The sequence below is a fragment of the Onychomys torridus genome, chromosome 21, assembly GCF_903995425.1.
Source record: "Onychomys torridus chromosome 21, mOncTor1.1, whole genome shotgun sequence".
Lineage (NCBI taxonomy): Eukaryota > Metazoa > Chordata > Mammalia > Rodentia > Cricetidae > Onychomys > Onychomys torridus.
Genome location: NC_050463.1, coordinates 31,798,223 through 31,811,012, shown reverse-complemented (window position 1 = coordinate 31,811,012; position 12,790 = coordinate 31,798,223). Strand labels below are relative to the sequence as shown.

Genomic DNA, 12,790 nt, shown 5'->3' with positions numbered 1-12,790 from the left:
TTTGATGTTGGAATACTAAAATAGGTAAGATGAAAGTTAAGGCTTTAGTTAGCATAAGGACTAAGGTTTTGAGGTAAATGCTCGATAATTCCAGGATCCATACTATTATGTAAGACTTTGTTCTTTGTTTTTTTTTGTTTTTTTTTTTTAAATCTGTAGAGTGGTGGGCATGAAAACAGAGTCAATTGCATACAGTGGCATCAAGACAATGACTGCATATATAGTTGTTCAGATGATAAGTATATTGTGGAGTGGAGTATACAGACATGCAAAGTTAAGTGGTGAGTACCACCGGTTCCTGGAAGTGGAGCTTGAACCAGCATCTTTTGGGACCCAGTAGGGAATATAAACATTTGAATTATGTAGATGGTTCTTGAGGACCTTATGGTCAAATTGGGTAAAGTTTGACCATGTAAAAGTAAATAGAGGAGCTTAAGAAGTGGGTGGAGGGATTTAGAATAAAGACATGTATAAGAAACATCCTAGATGGCATTAGGTTACTTGTCAGATCGGCAGGTGGAGTTGGGAAGGGCTGGTGGAACTATCATGGTTAAGGTTGGGACCTTCTAGGATAGGTGGATAGGTTTGGATAGGGAAAGATATAAAAGCCCTTTTAGGAACGGGCAAAGAAAGGTAGAGATAGGGCCAGAGCAAAGGCCAGGGCATAGGAAAGTGAAAGATTAACTTTGGAGTGAGTAAATTAATTTAGAGATAGGTGTACTAGGGTAGAATAGATGATACAGGATAAAAATGTCTTTTAGTTAGAGAAATTATGGTCCAAAGAGACAAAACGGTTTGGGAGCTTTCATAAAACTTGAAAGACTCAGCGTGCATGGTTACAAGGAATGTTTAAAATCTGAGGAAGGGTTGGAGGTGCAGGTGTTTGCATTGAACTTATTGGCACTCACACTTATCATGCTGGTAACTGGCCAGAAACACCTGTGGAGAGTCTTGACGGTGGTCTGGGGTGGGGCTTGCAGTGTACATGTACTCTGGATGAGAGTTCATGGTCATTCATATAGAAACTGTTCGGCATGGTAGACATACCGTTGTATTTAGTCATAACTTCATGAGCCTGGATGTGTCCCTGATGTACATAAGAAATAGGTTAGATGAAAGCCTGACCTCTTTTCTACTAAACTGTGCTGTCTCATAAGAGAATTGAGTTTCCAGCTTCCTCCACTGTTCTTACACCACTGTGTACTAACTTTGTGCTCTGGAATTTTAGGATTACTCTCCTTCATCTCCCCCTTCTTCCGTTAGTTTCTCAGCTTGCTTCAGCTTTTTTTTTTTTTTTTTAAACAACATGACTACTTACTGTTACAGTTGAGGCTTGCAGACAGAACTTTAGGTTTATATTTCTTTGCTGAAAGTTTTGGTCTCAGGTATGTATACCTATTTTCTTAGAGTAGTGCAACTTGGCTCAGTGACATTTAGATGTGTCCTTTAATTGATTTTATTTATGTCTCAGAGGACTTTCAACTTCTGTAGTCTGCAGAGTAGCTAACCAGCCTGGATTCTGTTTATCAGCCTGCAGAAAGTTTTCTCTTGTTAGATGGTTAAACCTGCTCTCCTAATCCCAGTTCCCTCTCCTTATTGGTGGACATGTTAATTTGTAGCTTCCTGAGAAAAAAGTGTATGTGTGTGCTCTGAGATTTTGCTTGCTAATCACTGTCTTTAATTCTATCCTCACAGTTGATAATTTGTGGGAAAAGAGCTTTAGGTTAAAAAGAATTTCCTCTCAGGATTCTTTTCTTTTTAAATGATTGATTATATCTTTAATTATGTATATGTGTATTAATATGTGTACATGAGTGCATATACCCCCGAGGCCAGAAGAGGGCGTGTGATCCTCTGGAGCTATAGTTTTGAGCTTTTGCAAGCTCACAAGCTGGATGCCAAGACTTGAACTCAGGTCTTCTGCAAGGATAGTACACATTCTTAACTCAGAGCTGTCTTTTTTTCAACTCCCAAGATTATTGCCTTTTCTTTTCAAAATTCCTTTTGCAATTATATTTATTTATTTATCTGCTTATTCGTTGTGTATTGTCTGTGTGCATTATGGCATGTGTGTGGAGGCTAGAAGACAACCTTTGGGAATTGCTTCTCCTGGGTCCTGGGATTGAATTTAGGCTGTTGGATGTGGTGGCTTGCACTTCTCCCCACTGAGGTATCTTGTGGGCCCTGATAGCGTGTGTGTGTGTGTCTGTGTGTCTGTGTGTGTGTGTGTGTGTCTGTGTGTGTGTCTGTGTGTGTCTGTGTGTCTGTGTCTGTCTGTGTGTGTGTGTCTGTGTCTGTGTGTGTGTGTCTCAGAGACAGAATATGAACACCTGGGGACATGGTCTTCTGTAGCCCATGCTGGCTTCAAGTGTTCAGAAACCTGAACTGATTGTCCTGCCTTTACCTCCTGGTTGCTGTAACTACAGGTGTGCACCACATGCCCACGTCCCTGTGTGTTTTAAGGAAAACAGTGGTGCTTGGTGGCAACATTCTGGTCTTATAGTTTGGCCTTTTCCTCTGATTTCCCATTTTATGTTTTTGTTCTTTATATTTTTATTGTGTTACATTTCATTATATGATACTGTGCCATTTCAACATTTCCTTTTGTCCTTAGGTTGTCTCTTTGAGGGTAGCATGTTTTGAATTGTTGGATGTAGTCCCTGCTTACATATTGAAGACATTCTTCAAATGCTGGAGATTCTTGGCTTCTTGTTGGTATTTGAAATGAAATTGTTTAAAAGCAGAGGAAATCCCGGTGTGTGTTTGTGCTTGGCCTTTCATCTGTCAGTGTTATATAGAGATCTGAAGGCCTGAAGGTGTCAGTTTCTATGGATTGTTACTCTGCAACCTGCCATACTCCTCAAGGAGATGCTTTACTCTAGTGCTTTGCCTTTTAAGAAAACATTCCATTCTTTGTTCATTTTATGTGTATGGGTGTTTTACCTGTGTGTACCACATGGACGAAGTGCCTGTGGAGGCTGGAAGGGGGTATCAGCTGTCATGGGGGTGCTGGGAAGTGAACCTGGGTCCTCCTGCAGAGCAGCCAGTGCTCTTGACCACCCTTCAGTCCCCCCCACCCCCCCTTTTTTTCTTTTTCTTCTTGTTTTTTTGACCCAGGGTTTCTTTGTGTAACTGCCCTGGCTGTCCTGGAACTCTGTCTAAACCAAGCTGGTCTTGAACTCACAGAGATCCCCCCTGCCTCTGCTTTCTTAGTACTGGGATTAAATTCGTACTCTAGTGCTTTTTAAGCTTACTTGTGCAGACAGATAGATCTACTGTAGTATGACTAGTAGGTTGAGCCTTGGTAATCTGTAATACTGCAAAGGTCTCAGAATTAGAGTTACAATTTCTTTGAGTGTGGTTGGCAGCTGGGGTGGGGAGCATTGGTATTACCCTCTACATGTGGGGATAGATTCAGGAAGCATCTCAGGTTTCTCAAGCAGTGTGAGGAGTGTGTGTGGGGGGGTCTGTGTGTGTGTTTGTGTGTATGTCTATGTCGCTGAAGCCAGAGGTAAATTTCAGAATGTCTTCATGGGGTACTCTTATCTTTTTTGTTTTGTTGTGTTTCTCTGAGACAGGGTCTCTCACTGAACCTGGAACTTGTCAGCTTGGCTAGCCTGGCTGACTAGCACGCCCCAAGGGTCCTCTTGCTTCAGCCTGTCCAATGTTGTTCATTTTAATTAATTAACTTGTATTATAATTATTTTTAATGTGGGTACTGGGGATTAAACTGAGGTCTTGATACTCAAGGGGCAGGCCATTTACTGAGCTGTCTATTCATCCTTAGCATGTCTTTTTACTGTGTATCAGCTTGGTACATACAGAATGATTAGTTTTTAAAAAGCCTTAAAATGATAAAAAGTTTATAAGAAATTAGGAAACATTTAGAAGCCAGTAGGAAAAAGAAAGGGCTTTTGAACTTTGTTTCTTGGTTACTAGTGAGTTCAAGTATTTTCTGTTTATGAATTGCCTGTTTATGTCCTTTGTTTTCATTTTGCATTCTTACTGATACAAAGGAGCTATTGCTACATTCTAAGTATTATCCCTTGTTTATAATATATAAGTTTGATATGTGAACAGCCAGGTTCCCCATTTAATTTTCACATTACTATGTACAGAAAATTAGACTCATGCTTCTTGGACTCATCCCTAAAGATCTAGGACAGAAATAACTTTGGGGGCTGCAGAGAAACTGTGTGTTACCATTTAAAGACTAGCTTGTCAGAGACAGCAGGAATCTTAAGGGGATAGAGTCAACTTGTGGAAGTCCAGCTAGCAGAGTGCTTTGTGGGCACTGGCAGGCTACCTCATGGGTCCCAGTATACACAGCTCCTTATGTTACGTTTTTTACAGCACTTATTCACCCATATCCTGACATGTGAGGGAATTTTTATCCTGTCCTTACCAAAGGGGAGGTCTGTCTTCAGAGATACTTTACCTTAGTGCTGTGTCTGGGCTTTTATGTAAGATTTTAGGGAAGGCACTTGGCTACTTTACTTAGTATTTTTTAATGTCTGACTTATTCTTTTGTTATTTTCTGCTCTTAATAAAGTTTCCTTTGTTGACTATGATGTTCTGATTCTATCCGCCATTCAGCAAATGGAAAGGAGACAACAGCAGCGTCAGTTCCCTGTGTATTAGCCCAGATGGAAAAATGTTACTTTCGGCTGGCCGAACAATCAAACTATGGGTTTTGGAGACCAAAGAAGTCTACAGAGTGAGTTAATCACATTGTTTCTAAGAACGACAGTTCTAGAGGAAGCATGTAGAAGTTGCAGTCATAGAATATTGTTTTATGAGTAGGGATCCTAGCTCAATTAGTAGAAAGCTTGCTGCCTCGAATGCATAAAGCTTTCACCACCCCACCCCCACTCTACAAGCATGCTATTGTGGTAGTTGTGCATCAGCAGTCCCACTGGGAGGTGAAAGTAAAGGAGTGCGTACGTCTAGCCTCTAGAGGCTAGGATAACACAATAAGATTCAGTCTCAGCAATAACAAAAAACCCAAGTTCTTTGTTTGTAGATAGAGTAAACAGATTTAACAGGACTGAATTTCAGTTCAGTTGGTAGAGTTCTTGCTTATCATACATGAAGCCCTGGGTTCAATCCCTAGCACTGAGTAGAACATACATGGTTATGCTTGCTTGTACACATGTGCACAGTGAAAGCAAAGGCATGAGGATCAGAAGTCTCAGGTGTCCTTGGCTGTATAGCAAGGCTAGCCTGGGCTACAAGAGATCTTTTCAGTTGGAAAAAAAGTTACCAGTTGTCAGGTAATTTGTTTAGATAATAGAGTTAGGACTGGAGAGCTGTTGGTTAGTGATTGATAGCACTCTCTGCTCTTCCAAGGACCTAGGTTCAATTCTCAGCACCCATGTTGTGGTCTGGGGGATTTGACATCCTCTTCTGGCCTCTTGGTGTACCTGGTACACGGACATACATGCAAGCAAAGCACCCATACACACAAAATGGTTTTAATAAATAAATACTAGAGTTAATAGGAAACATTTTTTAAATCTGAGGTTTTTGATCTTAAATAGTTTAGTCATGCTCACATACATTTGAAAACAAGTGTAATTTGAATTAAAAAACCCTTCATTACACAAAGATTATAATTGTGTTTTTAGTGTGTAAGTAGCATTGTGTCTCTTTACAGTCTATGTGGTGGGAATTGCTATCAGAAGTTTTAAATAAGTTGCACTCAGGGGTATTGAACTTATGGTGCTGTGATGATGCCTTAAAATTGTGGTTTCGGCTCTCTGAGAGTACCATGAAGACCTGCAATTCCTTGGCTGTGTCTGAGCACCTAAGCATCCTTTAAAAAATGGTATAGAGTCAAGCCCAAAATGGTGGTTCGTGCCTGCGATCCCATATGTGGGAGACTGAGGCAGGAGGATTTCAAGGTTGAGGTCAGCCTGAGCTGCATACTTCCAGGACAACATGGGCTTGTACAGCAAGATCCTGTCTCTTTAAGGAAAAACAAATAGCTCGTGGGGGTAGGCAGGGGAGTGAGGAGGCAAACCAAGAGGAAAAAGATCCAACTAAGGAAATCTTAGTTCACAAGGGAGAGAAACTGGTGGTAGGGTGGTAGGTAATAGAAGAGGCATCTTAATTTTGTTGAATGTTTGGTGGTTGTTTGTTTTTGTTTTTGTTTTTTCAAGACAGGGTTTTTCTGTATAGCCCTGACTGTCCTGGAATTCATTCTGTAGCCCAGGCTGGCCTCAAACTCACAGAGATCCACCTGCCTCTGCCTCTAGAGTGCTGGGATTAAAGTCACTACCACTGCTGCCGCCGCCACTGCCGCCACCCACAGGTATATTTTTGAAGAAGAGAAAGGAGTATAGCACAAGTAGCCCTTTGCTGAGAATGAATTTTAACTGTTCGTGTGCTGTAGGTACTGTGGTAAGATGTGTATTATGTAGCTTACTTTGGTGCTTAAGGATTTCCATTTTTGCGCTGTTTTGAGTATCCTAACTGAGATCTAATTCTCTCCAGCACTTCACAGGCCACTCGACACCTGTCTCATCACTTAGGTTCACTACCGTCAGACCTAATGAGAGCCAGCCTTTTGACGGGATTACAGGTCTCTATTTCTTGTCTGGAGCAGTACATGACCGGTTACTTAATGTCTGGTACGTAGCTCTTTAGGGTTAGGGAGACAGCTTTGCTTTGTAAGAATCTCACAGCTTATGGGGTCAATATAGATGATAAGTTTGGTTTACTTTGTTGTACTAACTGTTGGCTTTATATTGACTTAGAATAAGTTCAAGTTAGAATGGATCTTATTAAGAATTTAGGAATGCTTTTTTAAATAATTCCAACATTTTTTGGAATAATTATATAATTTTCACCCTTTCCTCTCTCCAAAGAACATTTTTTAAGTTAAAGTGTGCATTACTGTATATTAAGTTATCTTCTAGACTCAAATATAAATTGTTTAATAGGAAATAAATTCTCTATAGTTATAACTAAATTTGAAGCATATTTTTCTTTTTAAAGTTTGTATTTTATGTGTATAAGTGTTGTGTCTGCATGGAGGTGTGTGTACCACCTGTGTGCCTAGTGCCCTCAGGCCAGAAGAGGGTGTCAAGTCTTGGGCTGTACCTTGAGATGGTTGTGAGCTGCCACGTGGGTGCTTCAAATCAAACCCAGGTCCTCTGGAAGAGCAACCGGTGCTTCCAGCCCTGAAGCATATCTTTAAATCATGCTACTCTTTATCATTTAATATGTACCTAGCTTTATCAATGTAGAACTTACAGTGAATAGATTGAGTTTGAGGAGACAGTGTAGGTTACAAGTACTTGCTAAGCAAACATAAGGAACTTGTAAACTCAGCACTGTAGAGGTGAGTTCCAGACCAGTCAGTCAGGACTATGCAAAAAAAAAAAACTCTGTCTTGGAAAAATTGTAAATAAATAATAAATAATAAATGAATTAAAACTTTAAAAAAAGTTGGTTATGATACAAGTGTGTGTGGGCATGTGCACACACATGAAGACATTTAAATGCATGAAATAAAAACGAAAATGTTTGAGGGCAGGAAGGATGGTTCAACAGTTAGAGCTATTTGCTCCTCATGCAGAGCTACCAGGTTTGTGTTTCAGTTCCAGAGAAGCTGACACCTTTCTTCTGGCTTGTGTGGGCAAGAGGCATGGACCTGCTAGGAGCATAAACCTGCATAGTGCTTGGGCAGATCTGTCGTCTTATGTAATGGCTGGTTTGTTATCTAGGCAGGTCCGGTCAGAAAACAAAGAGAAGAGTGCAGTGATGTCTTTTACAGTCACAGATGAACCTGTCTATATTGACTTGACTTTGTCCGAGAACAAAGAAGAGGTAGGTGGCATGTCGTGTGAGATTGACTTCAGGTCCTACAGAAGTGATGGGAAGAAGAAGTGGCTCAGTGGATAAAGGTGTGGGCTCTGTATGATCCCCAGAACCCTTGTCCAAGCTGTGCAGGTGTGGTAGCTCCTGTAACCCTGACTTGGGAGATGGAGATTGAACAAGAGATCCTGCTTTAATAAGTGAATCTGAGAGACACTGCAGAGAGCAGCTTTGGGCCCACATACATACACATGCATGCACAACACACAGTTTTTCTCTCTTAAGTTACTGGAGAGTGTATGTTTGTATGTGGTGTAAGTGCTTGTATGTCTGAGTGTGCATGCCCATGTACCTGTGGAAACCACACGAGGACCTTGGGGATCCTGCTCTGTCACTCTTCTCAATCTTTTGAAGCAGAGTCTCACTAAGCTTGGAGCTAAGATGATGGTGAACAAGCCACTGGAACCCTCTGTCCTCTTCCTTCCCACCCTCAGTGCTGGGGTTATACGTGCGCATGTGATCATGCCTGACTTTAATGTAGATTCTGGGGATTTGATCTCAAGTCTTCATGTTCTTATCCTGTGAGCCAAAGCTCCAGCCCCGAGACACAGTCTTGCTGTTTAGCCTGATAGTTGCTGTGTATCTATGGCTGGCCTTGAACTCTCTTCCATCAGTCTCCCAAGCTCTGTTATAGGCATGTGCCACATGCCTAATTAATTGTTATCACCATCATCACTTTTTGTATTTTGTTTTTCTTGAGGTAGGGTCTCATATATCCCAGGCTGCCTTTTTGTTTGTTTTTGGAGACAGGGTTTCTTTGTGTAGCTTTGGAGCAGATCCTGAAACTCACTCTGTAGACCAGGCTACCCTTGATCCACCTGTCTTTGCCTCTGAAGTGCTGGAATTAAAGGCTGGTGCCACACCCACACACACTCACCTTCACCCACCCCAGACTGCCTTTCAATTCATTATGTAGCCAATGATGATAATCTTGAACATCTTATCCTCCTGCCTCTACTTCCCAGTGCCAGGATTACAGGTGCATGCCACATGCCCTGTTTATGGGAGGGGTTAGGATTAGACCCAGAACTCCATTCATGTTAGCAAGCACTGTACCAATTGAGCTATCCCTAGCTTACACCTCATAGTCCACCTGAATGTTATTTTAATAATTCAAATGTGGATGTTTGAGTGTGATAGCGAATGTAAGCTGGGTAATTTGGTTAGCTGGCTGGCCTTCCAGTGAGCCTCAGGAACCCCTAGCCTCTCCTCTCTGTGCTGGCATTACAAAGCTTATGCCTCCATGTCTTGTCTGTTCTTGCTCTTTCGGGGAGCCCGCCAGCCAGCTCCCAAACTTCACACAAGGGGTCTTACTTACTATTACTTATGAATGCCCAGCCTTAGCTTGGCTTGTTTCTAGACAACTTTCCTTAACTGATCCCATCTACCTTTTGCTCTGGTCTGTTCCTGTTCTCTTACTTCTGTAAATCTTTTTTTTTTGGGGGGACGGGGGTTTCAAGACAGGGTTTCTCTGTGTAGCTTTGCGCCTTTTCCTGGAACTCACTTGGTAGCCCAGGCTGGCCTCAAACTCACAAAGATCCACCTGGCTCTGCCTCCCAAGTGCTGGGATGAAAGGCGTGCACCACCAACGCCCGGCTTGTAAATTTTACTTTTACTCCTTGGCTTGCTTTGTAGCTGGGTGGCTGGCCCCTGGAGTCCTTCTCTGGTTACTTTTTTTCCCTTCTCCCAGATTTTTCCTTCTATATATTCTCTGCCTGCCAGCCCTGCCTATCCTTTCTCCTGCCTCACTATTGGCCATTCAGTTCTTTATTAGACCATCAGGTGTTTTAGACAGGCACAGTAACACAGCTTCCCAGAGTTAAACAAATGCAGCATAAACAAAAGTAACACACCTTAAAATAATACTCCCCAACAACTCTTGGCTTTTATGTGGATGTCAGGACTGAACTCAGGTCCTTACACTTTTGTGGCAAAGCACTTAACTGAGCCTTCACCCTGGCTCCCTCACAGGCTCTTTAAAGGCATTTACATATTAAAGTGAAGAATGGGTCAAGAAGCTAAAGTCTTACTTCTGACATAAGTTTTAGGTAGTAATTATTAATTATTAAATAAACATGAAACCCTAAAACAAAGCCTTGATTCTGATCTTAGACAACATTCTGTTTTCTCAGTTACCAGTGGTTTGGGTTAGATGGGAATATCTATTGGGGCTTGTGGAAAAGTGGGTATGGCCCTTTCTCTGGGCACCGAGTCTGGAGACTAGCGTTTTTTCTCGAGGCGCATGCCTCCTTCCTGCCCCTGATCCTGAAAGCTTCCCATGCTCTTTTGATGCCACACTGACGGTGTTTCTGAGTGATGAACTAGACATCGCTCAGAATGCAAATGGGGAAGTTTTAGAAGTGCTGAATACCAAGGAAAGGCTCCTCTTCCTCACAGATGGGAAGTGGTGGTGTCATCAGTCCTGGCTGCTCTGACTGGGGCATCCAGGGCCTTGGAGGCTGCAGTGTGCCACCTTCTTGGCCTAAACATTATTTATTTACAATCTTGTCAAGAACGACACTTGGTCAGCGATACTGATTTTAAAAAATTGTGTCAAAGTGGGTGTGGTGCACACACTTTTAACCCAGCACTCAAGAAGCAGAGGTAGATGAATCGCAGTGAGTTCAAGGCCAGCCTGGTCTACCTAATTCTAGGATGGTCAGGGGGCGGTATATTGAGAGATCCTGTTCTTTTTTTGTTTTTTGAGATGAAGTTTCTCTGTGTAGCTCTGTAGCCCTGGCTGTCCTGGAACTTTTTCTGTAGACCAGGCTGGCCTCAAACTCAGAGATCCACCTGTCTCTGCCTTCTAAGTGCTGGGATTAAAGGTGTGTGCCACCACTGCCCACCTGAGACCCTGCCTCAACCCCCCCCCCCCCCCCCCCCAGTGTAGTTAAGAGTTTTTTTGGTCCTGCCTGGCTCACAGTCAGGACAAATCTCTCTCACCCTCAGTCCCACAGCTGCTCAGACCCAACCAAGTAAACACACAGAGACTTATATTGCTTACAAACTGTATGGCAGTGGCAGGCTTCTTGTTATCAATTTTTTTTTTATCTTAAATTAACCTGTTTCTATTAATCTATACTTTGCCTTGTGGCTTACCAGTACCTTACATCTCCCTTGTCATGGTGGCGGTTGACAGCATCTCTCTGCCTCAGCCTTCCACTTCCCAGAATTCTCTTCTCTGTTTGTCCTGCCTGTACTTTTTGCCTGGCTACTGGCCAATCAGTGTTTTATTTATTAACCAGTGAGAGCAACACATTTGACATACAGAACATCCCACAGCACAGCAGTGTGTTTGTGTGAGTGTTGCCGGAGGACAGCTTTGTAGCATCATTTCTCTCCATCTTTATATAGATTCCGAGTGGCCAGACTGAGCTTGTTGGCAGTGCATGACAAGTGTCTGTATCTGTTTGCTGAGCCCCAAATAATGATTTTTTAAATGTGGTGCTATTTGCTTGCTTTTTTTTTTTTTTGAATTCTAGTTACTAAGGAGGTGGAATAAGAGGTCAATTTTTATGAGTTCAATTGAAGGTGGGATGTATAATTGACTAGAATTAATCTGCCACATTTTTCTTTTAGCCTGTCAAGTTAGCTGTTGTTTGCAGAGACGGTCAAGTCCATCTGTTTGAACATATATTAAATGGGTAAGAAGTTTTTAAGTCAGAAATGTTGGTCTCTGTCCTTTTGTGTTGTAATCTGCCTCATTCTGGCACTACATTCCTGCTCATTCCATTACATTATTGTGAAAGTACTCTTGATTGCTTATCTACAGGAGTATGTGAAGAACTTAAGTTTTTGAGGTCATAGGCCATGCTGTTTGTCTGTGGTTAGGAGAGTGATTTTTATGCAGTATATATAGTGACCATTGATAACAGTAATAATAGTTCAAGGGGAAGTTGCTCAGTTGGAGAGACGTGCTTGTGGATTTGGGTGATGTCTCAGTTCTTCTTCCATGGTAGTTTATATGCCTTTGCCTGTGTGTGTGTGTAACTCAGTGAAGTGTCCTGTGCTGTTTCCTGATACCGAGGAGCAGGTAGAGTTAGAAAAATAGCATGCGCTTATAGAACATTCTAGAGAGCAAGGGATATAGCTGTGTCAAGTGCTTAGCGAGAATGCCCAATGCCAATACAAAGGAGAAAAATTCCAGGAATTTTGAGTCTCCTACTATTTTGCTTTCTTAGAGAATATTAACATTTCCATGTGTAGCACTTAAGGTTTACACAGTAGTGTGTGTTTTCCCCGTTTGTGATTAGGCCTGGTGAGGATTTTCACATTTCTCCTTGGCATAGGTAGGCCATTGAAGGTTTTTTGTTTGTTTTGTTTTAATTGTATGGGTGTTTGCCTCCATGCCACTTGCATGCCTGGTGCACATAGAGGCCAGAAGGAGGTATTGGGTCCCCTGGAACTGGAGTTACAAATGGTTGTGGGTTGCCATGTGGGTGCTGGGAATCCAACCTGGGTCCTGGAAGAGCAGACAGTGTACTCAATCTGCACTAAGTCAGCAGTACTCAACCTGTGGGTCCCAACCCCTTTGGGGATTGAATGACCCTTTCTTGGGTCACAAATCAGGTATACTGCATCTCTGATGTTTACGTTACGATTCATGTCAGTAGTAAAATTACACTTGGGAAGTAGCAACAAAGATAATTTTATGGTTGGAGGGGTCACCACAACATGAGGAACTAACAGTATTAAATAGTCACAGCATTAGGAAGGTTGAGAACCACTGCATTAAGCCATGTCCCCAGCCCCCATTTTAAGCAGAGGATTGATTTATGACCTAAGGTTTTTTGTTTTTTTTTTGATGTGTCAAAACTGTTGGAAATGGATTAAAGAGAGGTAAAGGTAAACCAGAGGTGTGAAGTCCTGGGTGTAGAGACAGTTGTGGAGTCAGCATTCTAGGAGGGAA

The 12,790-nt window shown here is 42.1% G+C and overlaps 1 protein-coding gene and 1 non-coding gene across 2 annotated transcripts in view; both read left to right on the top strand.

Annotated features, from left to right (window-relative positions):
• Wdr43 (WD repeat domain 43) overlaps positions 1–12,790 on the top strand; it is a 44,546-nt gene that overhangs the window by 8,767 nt on the left and 22,989 nt on the right. The window contains exons 3-7 of the mRNA XM_036171309.1: positions 160–281; positions 4,597–4,717; positions 6,496–6,632; positions 7,731–7,833; positions 11,461–11,525. Of these exons, the coding sequence (XP_036027202.1) occupies positions 160–281; positions 4,597–4,717; positions 6,496–6,632; positions 7,731–7,833; positions 11,461–11,525 (548 nt within the window). The remainder of the gene's footprint in view (positions 1–159; positions 282–4,596; positions 4,718–6,495; positions 6,633–7,730; positions 7,834–11,460; positions 11,526–12,790) is intronic.
• LOC118572085 lies at positions 5,722–5,806 on the top strand. The gene has a single exon (XR_004943455.1). It is a non-coding gene; the product is annotated as a small nucleolar RNA SNORD53/SNORD92 (small nucleolar RNA).